Consider the following 19,433-nt stretch of genomic DNA (forward strand, 5'->3'; position numbering starts at 1 on the left):
GCTAGTTAAGAATTCCCAATTTTTTGTTTTCCCGTATGGGCCCGATAAAGCGACCAAGATTGTTAACCTCGTTAGTTGCCATGTAACATCGTTAGGCTTTTGCTGATAAACACGCAACCTGTTCCAAGGTCAAAATGAGCCATGTCCAATAAAAGCACATGAAATCCGTTTTGAAGACAAAAAAAAAAAAGAAAAGTATGGCAAGACAAATTTATTGAATGCGGGCCTCACAAAAAAAAAGGCCAACCAATAAAACATAAATGGCAAATCGGTTTAGTACAAGGACACTGTCAGATGTTATGTTCTCTTGGTAGATAAAATCCTATGCTCGTTATCCGATTTTACTCCAACAAACTCCACACGGATCTCGTATGAAAGCGAAAACTTCGCGATTGGCAACCAAAGCGCCGATGTATTGCCAAGCAGCAATTTCACCTGAAGAAATCAAGTTAGAAAAAAAAAAACACATTAAATAGCGGTTTTCGTACATGCAGCTGCATTGATGTGCAAGGTACGACGCGTACCTCTTTTTGGCAGCGCACAGCACATTTCGCCGCCATTAATTTAAGTAGATGTCAAAGGCATTGGCTTTCCGTTTCTCCGCCATCGTTTTCGCTACAAGCGAAAAGAGCGGACAGAATGTACCCAGCTAATTTGAATAATAGCTTGATTACCGTGTGGTGACACACTTTTGTTTTTTTTTTTCGTTAAGAGAAGAAACAAAACTTTCATCCTTGGCTATTAACGTATATAATTGTTTCTTTTTGCCAAAAAAAGAATTACAAAATAAATGCTGCGGTTTGGGTGTTTAAACCCAGAGATTTCTACATTAGCCTTTTAGCTGTTTTTACTTTATTTGCTTTGTACGCGATAAGCCACATGACTATATTTCGAAACATTTGCATATACGTCGTACAATGGCGAAAGTTGTTGACATTAAACGCAACATCGGGTTTAACGGACATCGGAAAAAAAAAAGAATTAAAAATTATTTAGTTAAAAAAAAATGATATTTGCAAAACGAATTGGGGATGTTCAAAAAAAAATTTATCGAACGGACCGCCAAGAATAATTCAACATGTAAACACGGTAAGCGATCTTTCAACGTCAGCGACGACAAGTTGAGGATGACGTGAAAGAATAGCGACACGCGGATCGATCGCTCGTGACATCAGCGACTATATAGTAATAGGGTATTGCTCATTTTTTCACGCTACCGAACGACTTGGTCTACTACCGGTGACAAGAATATAAATGAAACCTACGACAATAAAATGGAATGTATCAACAAAAAAATTAGAAAACATTTTTTCTTTTTTGCTCGCAGAGTTCTTGATGGACATTGGCAACAGCAATGCCATTGATGGTCCTCAACGAGAATCCCGTCTTGTTATGGGCGTTCCTTGAGAAGTTTCGGCTTTCACTCATGCAGTAGCTTTTTGCGAAGTAGAAGCCGTTTGTTATTTTTGTGACGTCGATGTGCTCGACACACACACAGACACACACATACTCACTCGCGTAGTTCGTTGAATTATAATTCAAAACTTCCCGCTCCGGACGGATCGCTTTAGAGAAAATGTGTGGCCTACGTGACTAAGGTCACGTCATCCCTGGCTGATAATCATCTATAAGGATGAACTGCTGGTGCCGTTCCAGCAGGTTTCAGCCTCTAAAAATCAGAGAAATCTAGGTTATCGGACAGAACCCTGGCCAATCAGAGGGAAAAAAGGGAAGTTCTTGTCTCGGCTTTTCTACACATGTTTTTTTATTAGTTTTCTACACGACTTGAGGAGTTTTTTTTTTTTTAAATTGAATTTACTGTATTTTTTTTTGTTTTGAAGCGGATTGGATAGATACGTTTATCTTTCATTTTTTCTTTGGTTTCGTGCCAGTCATAAACTACACGAGTTTACAGAATCAAAAGATCTCGAATTACAGCCAAGTTTTGTTTACGATCAATGTACACCTGACGTGTGTTACAGCATTTATACTACGTAACCGTTTTCATTGACATAGAAAACCCAAAATGCTGTCTTATAAATCCATGCTGTATCCAAGTGTACAATTATGATTTTCAATAAAACTATTTGGCGAAGAGATATGAATTGGCGAAGAGTCTTATATGCTCACCTGATGCAAGTGTAAAGTACGTAGAGCATTTAAGAGGCCAAATGTGAAAGTGGAGATATGTCAGAAAGAGAGAGGAGGACAAAAACACGTAGAACGAAATGAACCGAAAGAAAATGTAGAATATCTATAAGGGACGTTCATCAGTGACGCAGGTAAATAAGGGTACGCTGCGTAGATGTTGCCTAATCCGATCAAAATCTGATCGAGCGAAAGGTGCAAGTGAACGGCAGTCATCAACTTCTCGTTACGGACGTTGCGTAGCGCTTGCTACCTCACACAAACCTGCTCAGCTTTCACTCTCTATAGGAAATTCATTCCGACGGCATCTGCACACGGTTCTATAACGTAAACACACCTAGACTTCTAATAGCAGCTAACCTTTCGTGTAGCCACCTCCCCCTTTTTTTTCTTCTTTACTTCGTTTGCCTTTAAATAGCAGGGCAGTGTTCCAGCGCCGGTATCAGTGAGTATCCAACAGCCAGCCAGTTCATGTGAGGCAAATCTTTGTTGTTCTTTTTGTTTTGTTTGGCTTTTTGGACTGGATTGCAAAAGCCGTTCCAAGAAGGATCGCTAAATTCATCCAAAAGACATTGTTTTTTTTTAGTGTTCTTTTCGAGTAATTTTCTTTTCACGTTGGAGGGCTCCAATCAAACGCCGAGGAGGGCAGCAGAAGTTGGAATAATGGAAGCTATCTTGGAATCCAACAAGTCCCTCTGGAAGCGCACTGGAAACATGGCTCTTGTCGTCGTCGGTGCCCTCTCGATTTTCCTTGCTTCGGTAGAAGAAGTCCATCTGTATGTCCCACCCAACCCCACCCCCCAAAAAATGAATTTTTACTTTTCAAATTCAATTTTTAATGCTATTTATTTACTTCAAAGGGATTTAGAACAATTCTGGACAGATCTAGGTGTGCCATCTCTGCTGCAGCGCATCTTACCTTACGTAGCGGCTGGTTAGATTCAATGTTTAAAAACCCCGCGGATGATACCAAAACACACCTTTTAAAATGCTTATTAGAAAATCATGGTGATATTCATTCTTTGGCCAAAAACGAATAGTTTAAAAATGACGAACGAAAATACAGCTCTTATATTTTACGACAACTTTCGTTGTTATCATTCCATACAGCGTGTTTCATTTTGGTTGCGAAGTTGATTGAACTTGAACGCGGATACGTGAAACAACAATCGAAGGCGTTTTCTCTTTTTGTTTTCCTTTCGACAATCATAATGTGTCGAATCACGAAACACCAATTAAATAATGGTAATAATGTACGTCATCCCGGCGACAGGTGTTGCAACGGATATGCATCTTGTTATTCTCTCAAGCACGCATTCTAAACGCCAGTTTCTCTTTCGAAACGTAAAAAATATATTTCTTTTTAACACCACAGCTCGGAAGGACCGCAAACATGATTCGTGGAAAACTATTTGAGACGGATGGCTCTTGAAACATGATGGATTATTCTTGCTAAACCGACCACCAATGCTGAATTTTTTTTTCTTTTTTAAATTAACAATTACGTGAATAAAATCTGAGATCTATGCGTGTGGATTTTCTAGCTGTTTGCTAATAGACTTTTGCTTTCGGTATTCCGCAATTCCTTAGACATCCGGTGGCAGACATTAAAGGATTGAGCAACGTGTTTGTGTGCATACAATTTTTGAAAGACGTTCTTGTTCTCCGAAAATATTTTCACCAAACATTTATCATCGTTGACCGCATTCCTTCCGGCTCCCACACACACGTCGGTTTTTCACGAAAATTTTTAGGCCGGAACGGCGCGTACCGACAATGTTCAAAGAAGCTTTTACGTTCCCGAAAATCGGTTGGAATTAGTTACAAACACAACTGTATTTAGTAAAGACATGCAATGCAATGGTTGGACGGGGAAATAAGGAAAATAACATAATCTAAAAACAAAGACTACGTTGCCAATTTCCTTTATATGGATATTGAGTTTCCAATCGCGAGAGCGAGACGTCTGCACACATTAAGACTGGCGGTAGATGACATGTCGTGATTGTCAAAATAAGAAAAAGCTCGAGGGGAGTAGTAAAAAGTCCCGAAGAAATTGTGTTATTGTGTTAGCGTCTCGTTCTTTTCTATTTATCTTGTACAGTTCCTCTCTTTCGAGCTACGGTTTGGCATTGGCACTGTTTAATATTATGCAGATTTCACTGGCCAAATGTTCAAGAAGAATCCCATATAGAAATCAGGCAAAGACAACTCAGGTGTCTATGTCCTTTAGCCCTCCCCTTTGACCTCAATGTGTGTAGGAAATACCTTAACAAGAACAAAATAGATAGACCGTCACCGTTACTAGCAATATACCCTTTAATACTGCCCTGAGGAGACGTAGACCAAACTTAAGGCAGGTCTATAGCAACGGCCATTGAGCTTGCAGACTCATCTGTACCCCATTTCAGTTTGGGCTTTAGTCCCATGGCCCACACTTCCTGACTCTTCCGAAATGAAAAACGGTTCGTTTTCATCGAATTTCAGTGAAAAATGGCAAATATTCTACGGTATTGTTCCACTAGTTCTCCTCGGCGTGGGTATTCCGCCATTGTGAGTTAAATTTCGGACTTAAAACAAAATACCAATTTGTTTGTTATCGTATCACTTGGCCTTCTTCACTCAACTTCTTGTTTGGATGTCCGTTATATACAGGACTCGTGTGGCGAACGGGTGGAACAGCCTTGGATTACAGATGCAATCTCGTTGGGAGAGAACCCTCGATTTAATAGGAGACGACAGTTTCTATCTCTACGTTTACGGTATTTTATTCAATGACATAATCAATCGATTTTTTTAATGAATGAAAGGGGGAAAACAGGCATGAACGTGTGGAATATTATTTTGTACTGGTCTGTCGGACTGACCTACTTAATGGCCGAGACCAGTGCTTGGCCAAAATGGCTCCATCGTTACAAAGTACAACCGACAGCCGTCATCAATAAGAAACGCCTTTACTCGGTATCTTTTGTTTGTTTTACTTATACAAACACACCCTTTTTTTATACATAACGGACGATGTTTTGCTTTTCAATGAATGGCAGTTGATTACGGTCAACCTGTTCAATCAGCTTTTCGTGGCCGTTCCGTTCTCAATCTTCGGCTACTACGTACTGAAATTTCAAGGAATTTCACCCCCAATTCGAGAATTGCCAACATTTTTGCGCTTAATCACCACATTTGCCATCCTCATATCAATTCAAGAAATTGTAGCGTATTACACCCATCGGTAATAACAAGCGCAAATCATCAAAATTCCTCACTTATATTTTCTTCAAACTTTTAACAGGATGTTCCATCACCGATTGCTTTACAAATGGACTCACAAATGGCATCACGAGTGGACGGCTCCCATAGCCTTGTCTTCCTATTACAATCATCCATTGGATCACCTGATTGGCAACATATTGCCATCCACTTTGGGTTTATCGTTGACGAACGCCCATTTTTTCACGTCTTGGCTGTGGTTGACCTGGGCGACTCTTCGTACACTGTCGGATCACAGCGGCTATCACGTGCTGCCATTTCTCTCCCCAAGACGTCACGATTTCCATCATCTGAAATTTACAGAATGTTTCGGTGTTTGGGGACCCATGGATTACCTGCACGGCACGGAGACACTCTTTCGCGCTAGTCTATTAGCTCTAACCGAAACGGCTAAGAAAAAGCGCTGACAATACGAGCTTATATTCAACCAATTAAAATTTACCTACTGTACAATGAAAAACGAATAAAACATTTAATTTGTATTTTTTTTTTATTCTGTCTGAGATTTGTGGGTTTTTTTCGATGATTTTTTTCAAACTTGAGCGACAAATGGTGTTTCACGTATAATGACAAGAGTGTTTTCTAAGTGATATGGCAATAACAGGAATTCAGTTGTTAAGCCACTCGTCGCCATCATCAGCTGTTAGCGTTGATGATAGTAGTTGTACGTGGATATCAATTATTTGCCCATGTTGTTTCGTTATCTAAATGGGTAAGAAAAAAAATGAGTTCTATCAACCCTACAAAGTTGGATGGAACTAGAAATTATACGGTTAATCGTTCTGCAACAAATGCAAATCAAAGGGATCTCGATGAACAGACCTGCCAGACTGCATTACGAAAATTGGCGTAGATTTCAAGGAATTGGATACGGGAAATTGTGTTTGTATGTCAACGTTCTGTTTCTTCTTATCGCACAGTTCCTATGCTTCAATTTCAACGAAGCAATACAGGTTTAGGATTTGACTTGTTTCATACTCGTAAGATTTCTATTCAATTCTTTTGTTTGTCCGAAAGCTTCCAGCACAACGACGGGCATCAAGCGCGTTTCACCTCCGTCGCCCCGTTGGCCGTAACGTGTGGAAAACAAGACAAACGACATGAACATCCTACCGTTGTATAAAAAAAAACATTCTTAAATAAGGGCAGAAATGCAATGTGAGATTTTTGAAGATTTTCGTCGTTTTAGAAATGTCAGTCTAGGCTTCAATTCCGCAGGAGGCAGTTGACCGTTGATGATCACGTTCGTTCAAGATGAAACGCAGTTGGTTAACGTTGAATTCTAGTGACAAATGGGGAGCTTTGCACGGTGTTGTCCCCCTTCTTCTTCTCTGCGTCGTTATTCCTTACTGGTGAGCTAAATGGTGTTTCGCCAGTAATTCATTTTAAAATGTTCACTTTCTGGATCGTTGTGACAGGAGTCACATTGAAAATGGGTGGGTCAACCTCGGAATACGGACGCAATCTCTTTGGGATCGAATGCTCGACACGATTGGCGATGATACATTCAATCTCTACGTTTACGGTATTACATTTGGTACTTTATTTTTCAAAAGAAATAATTTGATTGCAAAGGTTAAGAAAAAAGGACTGAACAGCTGGACTTTTGTCTTGTACTGGTCCGTCGGGTTGGCCTTCTTATTCGCCGAGACTTGTGCTAGGCCACAGTGGCTGCTTCGATATAAAGTTCAACCGAAGGCAACGGTCGATCGCAAACGTCTGTATTCGGTATCTATTATTTATTTAACATCCTAAACGTCGTTTATGTTTCAATTACAACTTTACCTATCTAAATTACAGTTGGTTACGACCGTTCTGGTCAACCAGTTTTTTGTGATCCTCCCATTTTCAATCGTCAGCCACTACATACTATTATTTCGAGGAACCTTACCACCAATCCGCGAAGTACCGACATTCCAACGATTCGTGATCATTTTTGCCATTCTTGTTACAACGCAAGAAGTCGTAGGTTATTACACGCACCGGTAATGAGACAAAGGACAAAAACAATCAAAATACAACTATATCTAACAGTTCTTTGAAAATTCTTACAGGTTGTTCCATCACCGGCTGATTTACAAATGGACCCACAAACTGCATCACCAATGGACGGCCCCCATAGCTTTGTCCGCCTATTACAATCGTCCATTAGATCACCTGATTGTCAACATGATGCCGGCCACCATAGGATTGCCGCTAACGAACGCCCATTTCTTCACGTCTTGGCTATGGTTGACGTGGGCGACTCTTCGGACTCTGTCGGATCACAGCGGTTATCACGTGCTGCCATTTCCGTCACCGAGACGTCGTGATTTCCATCACCAGAAATTCACAGAATGTTACGGTGTTTGGGGACCTCTGGATTACCTGCACGGCACGGAGACACTCTTTCGCGCAAGCAAAACAGCCAGTAAAAGCCAATAATTATGTAAGACAGATATTGTCTACCACGCACATTTTATTTCCTTAGCCAACATGTTGTAGTCAATCAATTTTGCTACAATTATACCAAGAGAGCAAACGTTTTAATGTTAGCCCTTTCAGCAAATTTCGCAAGATTTCCTGCAGTTGTTGTACATGTACGATAGATAAGTCGGATCGCTGCTACAGTATCCTGCAGCCGCCCACGATGGGCAATATTCATTGTCATCTTTGCAAGATGCTATGTATACAAAAAAAAAAAGGATCATCATTCGCTGCATAATTCAGGATTATATAATTGCTTCACTTACGACAATCAGAGCTGCCGATCCCGCACGATTTCTTGCAGTACACATTCATGTAGCCGGCATTATTGGTACATTCGCCAGCTTGAGCCCAATATGGACAATACTCGTTGTCGTCGTACACATCATCATAGGTCACCTCTAATATTTGAAATTTAAATAACGACCGTGCTCCAATTAGGGACAACATGCCAGGTGATTGAAAACTTACTAGGTGGTGGTGGTTTATAGGGAGCTGGGCATTTGTAGAGCCTGTTTATTCTCAGCACATCGACCTGAGAGTAAAGAGAAATTTGCATGCAGTTCAATCCATAGGATAATTTCAAATTCACCTTGCTAAATTGTTTCTCGTTTCCGAAACGGGAACAGCCGTCAACTGCGGCCATTACAGGCCTCGATTGATCTTTGGGGAACGAATACGCATGGTAATGCATAATGGAATCTGCCAATCATAATTATTTATTTGTAGTTCAAAAATGAGGATCCTTCAAGGAGTACAAAAGCGAAGACTTACTGTAATCGTAAGGTGTTTCTAAGTTATTAGCCGCACCTGTGGATGTGTATCTGATACCGTACGAAACCTGGTGTTGATCTGATATACACAAACATCACAATTCACATTACTATGAAAATTTAGTTTGGAATATCTGAATTAGTTCTTACCTTCGACGATGTTGTCGTAGAAAACTTTAATGTACTTGTCGCGATCATCTCGTTGCTGTTCGTGATAGAAGCCGAGGCTGTGCATCAGTTCGTGCATGACGTTGAACTTACGCAGGCAATTCTTTGCTACGATCAAAGACACGTACTGGACACCTCCAAGTCGTCCGACTTCCAGCTGTCGTTCTCCCCATTTACCAGTCCAGCACAATCTACGTGAAACGATTTTTTTTAATGTATTTTTTTTAATGCTTTAATATTGTAAAACTTCTTACCCTGACGAATGCTCCGTGAAGATGATGTAATCTGATTGAGTCGTACGAGGTACAAATTTAATGCAAGTGTACTTGCCGAATTCTGCGATGCCATCGAGAATGATCGCCTTACTTGCCGCATCTGCGTGATCCACATACATGAATGCGTGTTTTTAAAAAATTTCAAGTTTACATCCCACCGTATTTATTGTCTATCACGTACGGGACGATTCCGTTTGGCCAAAGGTGTGGACTGTCGCCCACCGCTTGGCGATTGGTTGAGTTACCGTTCACGTCCTGCGAAACAGAGGGTATGCGTTGCCATGGTTACAAATAAAAGGACAACGCTATTTTACCCGATTAAAAGCAATAGGACACGCATTCGCCAAGCATAAAATGGAAGCGATTGCGACAAAAAGACGATACTCGAAATGCATTCGTCTATGGTAAATGAATGTTTACGAGTTATGATATTTTGAAAAAATCGATACGGATCGTATAGAAAATTATACCGAATGCTAAAAATGAGAAACTTACGTGTGTGAGTAAATACAGTGGGAAAATTATCTGAAAAGTCAAATTCCCGGCTATATAACGAATTAGCGTGTCCGGGAATGACGCTTAACAGAAGGGAGGAGATCTGCCACGTCGTAGGGTAATTGGCCAAAAGTCCTGCATTTTGTGTAGTGTTGCGACGCATCTGTGTGCATTGTGTACGTCAATCCCACATTTGTAGATTCAGGTGCCTTACAGCTGCGACATCGGAAGAAGGGTTAGCTCACCAGACTGTAGGACCTTTCCCAATCATTCAGCCATTAATTTAGGTAAATAAAAAATTTTTATAATTGTCACAAACGGATGAAGCAGTAGGCTATTTCAGGAAGGCCGGCCTCAAATTGATTTAGTTCATTTTTAGAAATGTGGGTGAATTCTTTTCCCATAGAACGGAAAATAGTTTTCTAATTTTCTTACTGGCGTTCTGTTGATCGCCTTTCCGTACAACACCTTCGGCAATCATTTCTCCAACTCTTTGTGTTCGAGAGGAAGGGTCCACAATTTTTCTTTGTCTTCTTGGCGTCCATATACTTCTAGTTCCTCACAAAATGTTATTCTCGTTTCCAGGAAGAGGCACAGCTAAAAGTGGGGCGTTAATAAGTAGGGGGTCCCAAACTTTCTCCTAACAAAAAAGAAAAGATAAATCGATGACAGGTACATGCAGGTGTTTCACGGAGTTTGGCTTGATCTTACTAATCTGTATACACAATCAGCCACGTGAGCTATGAATAATGAGACACGTAACAGTACCGTACAATCGAGCAATACCTGCTGAGTTTGAATGGCGTTTTCGATCAAGTGAAATCCAACAGGTAAACGCAGTTTTAGCTGTGAACGTGAAATCTAGATGGCTGTGCTGGCTTACCAAAAGCTTTTAGGAACACGAAATTGTAAAACACAAAAAGATGTTTTATAATTCCCTACATGTTTTTGCAAAAAAAGCTTCTTCGTACATAAAAGAAAAACTTGCCTATTGCATCGTGAGTCAGAGACTAAATTCGTGACGAAAAGAACGAGGGCAAGAAACTCCATGCGTCTTCTTCTCTCCCATTATCTCTTTCATCTCTGCTCTTCGAACATTTTCAGATGTATGTCAATTGTGCTTCCATTTATACAGCTTTTAAGTTTAAAAAAAAAATAATAATAATTCCCAATATATTGTGGCTATGACTCGGCCTTACCTTGAAAATGGATGTTGATGATTGTATGCTAATAGATATCTAATAAACGCAAAAGAAGGAAAACAGAATTGTATCGTTTGCAAACAAGGATGAAAAGAGAACATCTGGACGAGCAGTGGCGTGTCTGGCCTTAAAAAAAAAAACTCATAACACGAACGTCTGAAACAAAGAAATGCGAGGAGTCCCGCGTCGATAGGAAGAGAAGTATACCGTGACCAACAACATACGGTATTTTCCTAAATTATAGCACTGCAGGGCAGAGCATTCGCTGTTTGGAGAAAATTAGGTTTCCGTGCAGAAAATGTAGGCTGAAAACCTGGGTATATAAGCAGCAGCTTCGGTTCTACATTTTCATCAGTCACTCGACGCTTCAACACAAACAACAAACAACAATGGCTTCTATCAAGATGGTAAGTCCCTCTTTTGCTTGCATTCTTTGTTTGAACAATTTGAAATCATTTCGTGCAAAATGTTTCATTCCTGTTATTCACGCAGATCGTTCTGTGGGCCTTCTTGGTCGTTCTGGTGGCCGCAGTCAATGCCGCTCCCCGTTATTTCATTATCGACGATGGCGAAGTTGATGGTAAATGTTATTCCATAATGTCATAGGGACAATCTAATGCTAACTTTGTATCGGTGTGATTTTGCAGTTGCTGCTCCCGCTCCGTTGGTGCGCGTCCGTCGCCAGGACAAGTACGTTGCATCGGCCAGCGGTGGCAATTACGGCAAGGGATATGTTGGGCCTACTTACACCTTTGTCAAGACCGACCCTAAGGCTAACTTCAAGTGGGGAGTCCGCCATCGTGCTGGAGTCCAATACGGTCGTTAAAAAGCATTAGCTCGGCCCTAACCCACATAATCCTTCTCAAGCTGGATCTTGAAATTCGATGAAAAAAACCTACATTTCTCGCTATTTGTCCGCCCATCCACTCATATTGGAGTCATCCCGGTCTTAAAATCATAAACACATGATCATTCATTTCAAATTCTTTTGGATTGTCTGTCGTGAGTAACCCCTGTTATCTATTGTCAGTTGTTACTGTCTGCAGCGTTAAACAAAAAAAAAAATACAAATCTAAATTTAAATTCACACATAATATCTCATCCCACATCAGTTTTATTTTTCAGCATTCCACCGGAGTAAAAAATTCCAGAAAAGTTCAAGAAACTGTTTTTTTTGCGTGCAAAATATTTTTACTTGAGGGTCATTGACTTTTGCGAAAAACTAACGGATTCAAAAGCGCAAATTTCCTCTGCAGACTGTTCAACCAGGGCAGTTCATTCTTCTTGGAATCAGCAGTTGTTCCGCAAACGACGAGCACATTCAACGATGAACTACTTGAATTCCAGTTCAACTTCTAAATAGAACACGCAGACCACGGTAGAATTAAACAATAAGAAATCTCACGCATTACCTCGCGATTTATTTCACGTTGTAAATGGTTTTACAACACACGAAAGCGAAGTGTGTAAGATATTGGAGCCGTCGTGTACCATTCCTCACGCTATTCGTTGCAACTGCAATTTTTATTCTGTTCCAAATTATTTATCATTCTGATTTTCTGATGTCGACGATTCAATCGTAATAGAGTACCAGACGTTCTTCGAGCGGAAGTAGCTGAAGCTATTGTCAAACTCAACGACATCTGGGTGTATATGATTAGATGTAATGAAACAGTTCATTGCAAAAGAAAGACAGACTTACAGACACCGGTTTCATCGCAATGGATTAGGCCTTCTTCTGGTATAACGTGACAATCAATACGGTCGTGAGGAACGACCGCAATCAACTGGCTGTCCTCTTTCCGATAAACGGCAAATGCGATATCACCACCTTCCGAATGGAAATCCCATCTTAAAGCAATAAATAATACGACATTGTCTTCCGCTATCTAAAAAAGATTTTTTACTATTACTTTAAAATGGCTCCGGCTTGTGTGACTTGAAATTCCAATTGCTCTTTGGAGCCGTTAGGGACAGTGAAACATTTTTTATTGGTCGCATCAAGATTGCGTGTAAAATAGTAAGACTTTGGGACTTCGCCACCCATATTCACCTAGAAATTCATAATGTTTTAATTCGAAAAATGTAAAAGAATAAATAGAGAAGCTATCACCATTGTGATACAGTTGGGATTTCCATCGGGATCGGTCAGAGTTCCACCGTAACAAGCGGGTAGTTCTTGCGGATCGAAATCTTCCAAAAGGGCGGCCTTCCATTGTTCAACATTGTAACCATAGATTCGAACATTACTCGTCGTTTTTTCGTGCATGAAAGGCTTCGACAACGAGTAGAGAATGGAAAAAATCTTTGGAGCATTGATCACGAAAACTCGTCGGAGAAATTCCGGATAGTTGGTCTCGTTCATCTGCAGCATTTCAAAGCAAATGTCGAGGGCTACGCATAGATAAAAAAAAAAAAAAACTCGCCTTCATCTAAAATTCCTATAGCTTTTCATACAAACACTGCGACGTAATTTATCTTTAGAAATGAATCCAAATGGACGCACCCGGTTTGAAAGTAATGTGACGCATTGAAAAGCCGGCCAGGTCTAAGATGATAGTGACCTGGTAAATGGTCGTCGGGGATAGTGTGTACCTCTCTGGATTGGTTTTAGCTTCCCGGATGCTCGTCTCCAATTTCTGAGTCAGGTACATGAAATAATTTTTCTTCTTAACAGAGAGGAGGATGCCCTTCATGTCCATCGCTCCGTAGCGAACGGTCACCGTGTAACTCTTGTACTTGTCGACACCGGTGTGACCAACGGCGAAGTATTTGCGCATAACTTCGGGTAACTCCGATTCATCGATCATTTCGTCGACTCGATTTGTTTGGCGCCATTCTAACGACTGGTTTATAAAGTATTTATTTAGCGCAAACTAGTTAGAAACGAAATGCTGCTTACCTTTCGCAACATCGTTTCGGCCTTGGCTATATTGAAATCACGAGCTGCAGATACAAAGTATCGAATGCGTCATGATTAATTCTGCTACGTGAAATTTATAGAGGAAATACCGATAAGCCATCGAAGAAGGTAGACATCGCTCGAGTCCGGTAGTTTGCAGTCATTCACGGCCTCCCGAAACTGTGGGAGAAAGCAACGCAATATGACATGTAGATTACGTAAATCGCGGTATTCAGCCCAGACTAGGATTTATACTTTCTTTAGGCCACCAGTGAAAAAGAGAACGGCCTTAAAAATGATTTAACACAAAATGTAGAGCGAATGTCATGAAATACACTTATCTTAAGGGGGAAGGTGTGGGGTTTATTCAGATGATAATCCAATCAACCAAACGCGTTTCTTTCTAGTGTATTACGTCGCCTCTTCTTGCCTGCCGTACAAGGAAAATTAGAGAAAATGGTACCTGCTCTAGGGTAGCTCTTTGGTCGTCGTTAAGTTGCTTGAGATCCATTTCCTAGAAAGTAGAACTCAACGATGGAATGGGAACGAACGTTGACCTTATACAGGAAGTACGAGGCTGACGGAGACACTAGACAGTGCGTTAACACCCTGAAATAATGAATAAGGACGAGTAATTAAGAGAGGCTTGGATAAATCACGAAGAGGATCTCAGATGTGTAGCACCAGGTGTTAACAGATTGGAAACTAGCCCTCACGTTCGATGTGCTATGGAAGGGGGGAACACATGCCCCACAAACTGAAGCGACTGTTTCTTTTACACTGAGGAATTAGAAAAGAAAAACAACGCAGCATTTGAAATAATCAACTAGAACGAAGTAAAACCTGTTACTAAATCAAGTTTTGTTGTCTTGTTATTTAAAGGATGTTGCCCTTTCCAGTTCAAGCAATGTCTTGCCCATAGCGCGATAGTGCCCTCCAGCAAAACTAGTGCTCATGCAAAAGAGCAACAGTAAACACGTTTTGGAAGTTAGTAAACAAATGGAAACTATGTTTATTAATATTTTAAGCAGTTTATTATTTTAGTAATATAAATCCATGTTCTCCTCGGATTTGATTCAACTCCTCCACATCGATGATGCCGTTCTAACAATTAGGTTTGTTGGTTTCAATCGTAATGGAATACCAAATTTTCTTTGAACGGAAGTAGCTGAAACTGTTGTCGAATTCGACGACATCTGAGAAGGAAAAATTGTTAAAGGCGAAATTCGAATCTAGTCGTGTGAGGCAGACTTACAGGCACCAGTGCTGCCACAACAGATTTCGCCTTCTTCGGGTGAAACATGACAATCGACACGTTCGTGCGGAACGACCGGAATCATTTGGCCATCTTCTTTGCGGTAAATGGCAAACGAGATATCACCTTCTTCCGAATGGAAATCCCACCTACCATAAAAGTTGAGCATATACGTATGAAACTCTCTTCTTCACTTATTAACAATCACTTGAGGTGAACTCCAGCTTCATTGATTCGAAATTCCAATTGCTCTCTGGATCCGTGGCAGACCGGCAAACAATTCTTATTGGTCGTATCAAAATTGCGAGGAAGGTAGTAAGACTTTGGAACTTCGCCACCCAAGTTCACCTGGCAAATTTATAACATTCTAATTTTTAAAAATTTAAAGAATAAACAGAGGAACCATCACCATTGTGATACAGTAGGGATTTCCATCGGGATCGGTCAGAGTTCCACCGTAACAAGCGGGCAATTCCTGCGGATCGAAATCTTCCAAAAGAGCTGCTTTCCACTGTTCAGCATCGTGGCTGTAGATATGGACTTTTTTCCTCGTTTTTTCATGCATGAACGGCTTCGCTAACGAGTACATAATGGAGAAGACCTTTGGTGCGTTGATCACGAAAATGCGTCGGAGAAATTCCGGATAGTTGGCCTCGTTCATCTGCAGCAATTGCAGGACAGTATCAAGGGCTACGTCCAAAACACCAACATTCAAACATCTTTTGCAAATCAATCGTGAGAAATGAATAAGAATATGTACCCGGCTTGTGGGTGATGTGACGCATTGAAAAGCCGTCCATGTCTAAGATGATAGTGGCCTGGCTGATGGTCGTCGGCGATGGTATGAACCTCGCTGGATTCTTTCTAGCATCCAAGATGCTCTGCTCTACAATTTTAACCATGTACGTTATCAAATCTTTCTTCTTAGCGGAGAGGAGGAGGCCCTTCCAGTCCATCGCTCCGTGTCGGCATACCACCACGTAACTCTTGTTCTTATCAGCACCAACGTGGCCAACGGCACAGTATTTAGTAAGCACTTCGGGTGCCTTCCAGTCTTCTGTGATCGTGTCGACCCTGTTTTTCTGGCGCCATTCCATCGACTAATTGAAAAATGATTTATATGATAGTAGCAATAGGGTCTAATGAAAATCACGCTTACATTTCGCAACATCTTTTCAGATTTAGCCAAATCGAACTCACGAGCTACAAATAGAGTGAAGTGATTCTTATTACATTAATGAAATTTATGGTGAGGGTTTATAATCATACGATACCGACGAGCCATCGAAGAAGGTAGACGTCGTCCGACTGTGGAAGTTTGCAATCCTTAACGGCTTCACGAAGCTGTTGGGGAAATGAGCTTTGTTAATATCAATAGAGTTACAAAACTAACGGAATGTTTATGATCTCGTTGCACAATTTATTCTTAAACTTACTAATACAATGGTCGAGATTTCACACCTCGGGTCATGCATCATTATCGAACAGACAATTGTGCACACGTTCATACCTGCTTTAGGGTAGCTCTTTGATCGTCGTTGAGCTGGCTAAGATCCATTTCTGAAAACTGGAACTCAACGATATGCAATGGGGGCAAACGTTTATCTTACAGGAAAGCCTATAACAGAGACACTAAGAATAAACAATTCCAAATATTCATGAAAGAAATAAAAGAAGGTCGCCATGGACAGATCACCAGAAAAAAAAAAGTGACACAGTAGTTCCAGGAAATGTTAAAAAAATTTTGAAGGAAAAATAGCCTTGGTCTTCAACGCGTTGGCCGGGGAGAACAAATGCTGAACGAGCTGAGTCAACTGTTTCTTTCCTACTAATAGACTGGTAAAAGAAAGCACACACCTGAAAACAATCAACTTGTGCGATGCAACCAAACCTGTCGACGAATTTCAGGTTTTTTACGTATTCCTTCTTTTTTGTGTGTGTGTTTTCTATTTCGTTCTATCTAGGTTCAGACTTTCTGAATTTCATTGTGGAAAATGCTCCTCCAGCATACCAAACTAAATTAAAACAAGAGGAGAAGATAGTTTTTATTAAGCCCTTTATTATTACAAACGAGAAAACTTAGTATGGAATACATGAGATGAGATTCAATTAAAATTATCCCCGTCGATGATGCCATTCTGATCATTCACAGATTCAATGGAAATCGAATACCAAATCTTCTTTGAGCGGAGGTAGCTGAAGCTGTTGTCGAATTCTACAACGTCTAATGACACATGGTTGTATAAATAGAAGTCTTATTTGAATCTAGCCGCTGTAAAACAGTTACTTACAGACACCGGTGTAATCGCAGCGCATTTCACCTTCTTCAGACGACAGGTGACAATCCACGCGTTCGTGAGGGACAATCGGGAGCAATCCGCCCTCTTTTTCCCGATACACAGCGAAGGCGATATCACCATCTTCCGAATGAAAGTCCCACCTTAAACAGGAAAAACAATGTAATGCATCATCATCCGTGTAACTATAAAATTAGATTAACATACTTCACTACGCTATTGGGTTTTGCAATTTGAAATTGCAGTTGCTCCTTCGATCCTCTAGCAATCGACAATAGTTTTTTATAGGAAACGTCAGTCTCGCCATTGAGATAATAGGATTTCGGGACTTCTCCTCCTATATTAAACTAAAATAGACTTATTCATTAAAAAGGACAGTGTTGCACGCAAATTTGCAAAAGAACCGTTACCATCGTTACACAGTTGGGGTTTCCATCGGGGTCGGTCAGAGTTCCACCGTAACAAGCGGGTAATTCTTGCGGATCGATGTCTTCCAAAAGAGCTGCTTTCCATTGGTCAGAATTATTACTAAAAACGTGCACTTTGTTCGCCGTCTTTTCGTGCATAAGCGGCTTCATCATCGAGTAGAGAACAGCGAATACTTTGGGCGCGTTGATAACGAAAACACGACGCAGAAGCTCAGGGTAATTTGCCTCGTACACCTGGAGCAATTGAAGGACCGTATCAATGCCTAAAAACAAATGCGCATTTCAAAATGAATGCGAATCGATTAGTAACGTAGTTTGAGGTATATATTACCTGGCTTGTACGTGATGTGACGCATTGAGAAGCCGTCCATGTCGAAGATGATCGTTAGCTGAGAAATGGCATCCGGAGATTGTTTGAATTTGTCAGGATTATTTCGCATTGATATGACGCACCTCTCGGCAATGCCAATCACATGCATTAAATAATCCCTTTTCTTGGCTGAACGTAAAATGCCTTTTAAATCCATAGCTCCGTAGCGAATAGCTATCAGGTAATTTTTTTGCTTATCGACGCCGATGTGTCCGCCGGTAAAATACCGAGCCAACACTTCGGGTGCCTTGTAATTGTCCAGCATCCCATCGACTTTGAAATGGCGACGCCATTCCATAGACTTTGTTGACATGAAATGATTATAATTAGCAATGAAAACTGGAAACACTTTTAAGATGATACTCACATCACGTAGCATTTTTTCAGCTCTAATCAAATCGAAATCACGGGCTATGTGAAAACGTAACGTATGAGCAATTGTTGAAGTTAGCGTTTAAAATGAACGATTGGTTTACCGATGAGCCATCGAAGGAGATAGTCGTCATTAGCGTCTGGTAGAACGCAGTCTTTAGTCGCTTCGCGAAACTATTTTAAAAAGGGAAAAAAAACGAATCAGCCGAATGAACCGTGTGCTCCGGACGATCGCCGCAGGATTAGAAAGTAGCGAAAAAGAAAAAAATTTAAGCGAAAATACACCTGTTCCAGAACTGTTTTCTCTTTATCACCGAGTTGACCGAAATTCATTTTGTGAAAGGGACAGGATTTGAAGACAGCTCTCGCGATATTTAGGCAGAGGTAAACGTAAAATTCAATGTAGGTTGACTGTGGTTATCAACGAACACGCTTGAAGATTGTGCGAGTATGCAAAACACTTGAGGATATTAATTGCCAATGTCGATTAAACAAGCCAAAGTGAGGACTGGAGGTAAGCGCACAACAGATGGGCAGGCTGTTTTCTTGTCTACTGCGGAGAACCTGAGAATAATCAGCATCTTATGTATACGCAACCAGCTATATCCTTTCTTAGTAACTAGTTTGCTAGGATTGGTAGTGTGCAGAGAATGACCTTACCAGTCAGCCCTTTCAGCGCGAATGGATTCTCGGAGCTGGCATTCGTTTTCTTAGATTTCAATGGGACTTTGGAGTTCATCTTTTGATAGGAAATCAAGGTCTCGGACTTCATTCAAGTGATCCGATCAAGGGAAAGTTTGTTCGTACTTTCATTGCACTGTTTTTAAACGCCAGTTGTCTCTCTTGCAACTGAGTGCAATGTGCACCTGTGCATGTTGTCCAAATGATGGCTCGTTTCTAAAAGGTGTCTCTATATATGTTCGAACAGCAAATGTCTCATTGCTGAATATTAAATAGGAAAGATCCTGCAAAGTGTTAAAACAAAAGGTTGTATCTTGCAAAACGAACATCATTT

At 40.7% G+C, this 19,433-nt stretch overlaps 6 protein-coding genes across 7 annotated transcripts; 2 read left to right on the top strand and 4 right to left on the bottom strand.

Annotated features, from left to right (window-relative positions):
* The first annotated feature begins 4,555 nt into the window (after positions 1-4,555).
* LOC130692948 (fatty acid hydroxylase domain-containing protein 2-like) lies at positions 4,556-5,897 on the top strand. Its single transcript, XM_057516046.2, has 5 exons — positions 4,556-4,701; positions 4,804-4,910; positions 4,970-5,109; positions 5,193-5,377; positions 5,438-5,897. The coding sequence occupies exons 1-5, from the start codon at positions 4,604-4,606 to the stop codon at positions 5,820-5,822; spliced, it is 915 nt and encodes a 304-aa protein (XP_057372029.1). The 5' UTR covers positions 4,556-4,603; the 3' UTR covers positions 5,823-5,897.
* Positions 5,898-6,625: 728 nt separating this feature from the next.
* Positions 6,626-7,931, top strand: LOC130692951 (fatty acid hydroxylase domain-containing protein 2-like). Its single transcript, XM_057516048.2, has 5 exons — positions 6,626-6,767; positions 6,834-6,940; positions 7,004-7,143; positions 7,216-7,400; positions 7,470-7,931. The coding sequence occupies exons 1-5, from the start codon at positions 6,670-6,672 to the stop codon at positions 7,837-7,839; spliced, it is 900 nt and encodes a 299-aa protein (XP_057372031.1). The 5' UTR covers positions 6,626-6,669; the 3' UTR covers positions 7,840-7,931.
* On the bottom strand, positions 7,877-9,700 carry LOC130692946 (hatching enzyme 1.2-like). Its single transcript, XM_057516041.2, has 10 exons — positions 9,593-9,700; positions 9,412-9,496; positions 9,256-9,352; positions 9,077-9,197; positions 8,805-9,013; positions 8,656-8,733; positions 8,474-8,583; positions 8,353-8,416; positions 8,148-8,282; positions 7,877-8,077 (listed from the first exon to the last, which is right to left on the bottom strand). The coding sequence occupies exons 2-10, from the start codon at positions 9,490-9,492 to the stop codon at positions 7,956-7,958; spliced, it is 1,017 nt and encodes a 338-aa protein (XP_057372024.1). The 5' UTR covers positions 9,493-9,496; positions 9,593-9,700; the 3' UTR covers positions 7,877-7,955.
* Positions 9,701-11,918: 2,218 nt separating this feature from the next.
* On the bottom strand, positions 11,919-14,479 carry LOC130692940 (SEC14-like protein 2). 2 transcript variants are annotated; one of them, XM_057516033.2, is made up of 9 exons: positions 14,413-14,461; positions 14,160-14,305; positions 13,807-13,876; positions 13,697-13,740; positions 13,301-13,640; positions 12,908-13,188; positions 12,708-12,847; positions 12,497-12,645; positions 11,919-12,437 (listed from the first exon to the last, which is right to left on the bottom strand). In XM_057516033.2, exons 2-9 carry the CDS (start codon positions 14,205-14,207, stop codon positions 12,334-12,336), a joined length of 1,176 nt encoding a protein of 391 aa, XP_057372016.1. In that variant the 5' UTR covers positions 14,208-14,305; positions 14,413-14,461; the 3' UTR covers positions 11,919-12,333. The 2 variants fall into 2 exon arrangements, with proteins under 2 accessions (XP_057372016.1, XP_057372015.1); XM_057516032.2 differs by having other exon boundaries at positions 14,160-14,479.
* A 213-nt stretch (positions 14,480-14,692) lies between these two features.
* Positions 14,693-16,894, bottom strand: LOC130692943 (SEC14-like protein 2). Its single transcript, XM_057516036.2, has 9 exons — positions 16,648-16,894; positions 16,462-16,569; positions 16,226-16,295; positions 16,111-16,154; positions 15,712-16,051; positions 15,361-15,641; positions 15,160-15,299; positions 14,952-15,100; positions 14,693-14,892 (listed from the first exon to the last, which is right to left on the bottom strand). The coding sequence occupies exons 2-9, from the start codon at positions 16,507-16,509 to the stop codon at positions 14,801-14,803; spliced, it is 1,164 nt and encodes a 387-aa protein (XP_057372019.1). The 5' UTR covers positions 16,510-16,569; positions 16,648-16,894; the 3' UTR covers positions 14,693-14,800.
* A 115-nt stretch (positions 16,895-17,009) lies between these two features.
* LOC130692939 (SEC14-like protein 2) lies at positions 17,010-18,961 on the bottom strand. Its single transcript, XM_057516031.1, has 8 exons — positions 18,704-18,961; positions 18,523-18,592; positions 18,414-18,457; positions 18,008-18,347; positions 17,659-17,939; positions 17,456-17,595; positions 17,243-17,391; positions 17,010-17,175 (listed from the first exon to the last, which is right to left on the bottom strand). The coding sequence occupies exons 1-8, from the start codon at positions 18,749-18,751 to the stop codon at positions 17,057-17,059; spliced, it is 1,191 nt and encodes a 396-aa protein (XP_057372014.1). The 5' UTR covers positions 18,752-18,961; the 3' UTR covers positions 17,010-17,056.
* Positions 18,962-19,433: the final 472 nt, after the last annotated feature.

Source organism: Daphnia carinata, chromosome 3 (genome assembly GCF_022539665.2).
Source record: "Daphnia carinata strain CSIRO-1 chromosome 3, CSIRO_AGI_Dcar_HiC_V3, whole genome shotgun sequence".
Lineage (NCBI taxonomy): Eukaryota > Metazoa > Arthropoda > Branchiopoda > Diplostraca > Daphniidae > Daphnia > Daphnia carinata.

Coding starts and splice junctions, on each gene's coding strand:
- LOC130692939 (XM_057516031.1), bottom strand. CDS start 18,751: ATGAATTTCGGTCAACTCGGTGATAAAGAGAAAACAGTTCTGGAACAG. Junction 18,458..18,522: donor TCTCCTTCGATGGCTCATCG/GTAAACCAATCG, acceptor GTTTTCACATAG/CCCGTGATTTCGATTTGATT. Junction 17,940..18,007: donor TCACATCACGTACAAGCCAG/GTAATATATACC, acceptor ATTTGTTTTTAG/GCATTGATACGGTCCTTCAA.
- LOC130692948 (XM_057516046.2), top strand. CDS start 4,604: ATGAAAAACGGTTCGTTTTCATCGAATTTCAGTGAAAAATGGCAAATA. Junction 4,911..4,969: donor TTTCTATCTCTACGTTTACG/GTATTTTATTCA, acceptor GGGGGAAAACAG/GCATGAACGTGTGGAATATT. Junction 5,110..5,192: donor ATAAGAAACGCCTTTACTCG/GTATCTTTTGTT, acceptor AATGAATGGCAG/TTGATTACGGTCAACCTGTT.
- LOC130692943 (XM_057516036.2), bottom strand. CDS start 16,509: ATGGATCTTAGCCAGCTCAACGACGATCAAAGAGCTACCCTAAAGCAG. Junction 16,052..16,110: donor CTGAAAAGATGTTGCGAAAT/GTAAGCGTGATT, acceptor TTTTTCAATTAG/TCGATGGAATGGCGCCAGAA. Junction 15,300..15,360: donor ATCCCTACTGTATCACAATG/GTGATGGTTCCT, acceptor TAAATTTGCCAG/GTGAACTTGGGTGGCGAAGT.
- LOC130692940 (XM_057516032.2), bottom strand. CDS start 14,207: ATGGATCTCAAGCAACTTAACGACGACCAAAGAGCTACCCTAGAGCAG. Junction 13,741..13,806: donor CCTTCTTCGATGGCTTATCG/GTATTTCCTCTA, acceptor TTGTATCTGCAG/CTCGTGATTTCAATATAGCC. Junction 12,848..12,907: donor ATCCCAACTGTATCACAATG/GTGATAGCTTCT, acceptor ATGAATTTCTAG/GTGAATATGGGTGGCGAAGT.
- LOC130692946 (XM_057516041.2), bottom strand. CDS start 9,492: ATGCATTTCGAGTATCGTCTTTTTGTCGCAATCGCTTCCATTTTATGC. Junction 8,584..8,655: donor AGAAACACCTTACGATTACA/GTAAGTCTTCGC, acceptor TATGATTGGCAG/ATTCCATTATGCATTACCAT. Junction 8,283..8,352: donor CTATAAACCACCACCACCTA/GTAAGTTTTCAA, acceptor TTCAAATATTAG/AGGTGACCTATGATGATGTG.
- LOC130692951 (XM_057516048.2), top strand. CDS start 6,670: ATGAAACGCAGTTGGTTAACGTTGAATTCTAGTGACAAATGGGGAGCT. Junction 7,144..7,215: donor ATCGCAAACGTCTGTATTCG/GTATCTATTATT, acceptor TCTAAATTACAG/TTGGTTACGACCGTTCTGGT. Junction 7,401..7,469: donor GTAGGTTATTACACGCACCG/GTAATGAGACAA, acceptor AAATTCTTACAG/GTTGTTCCATCACCGGCTGA.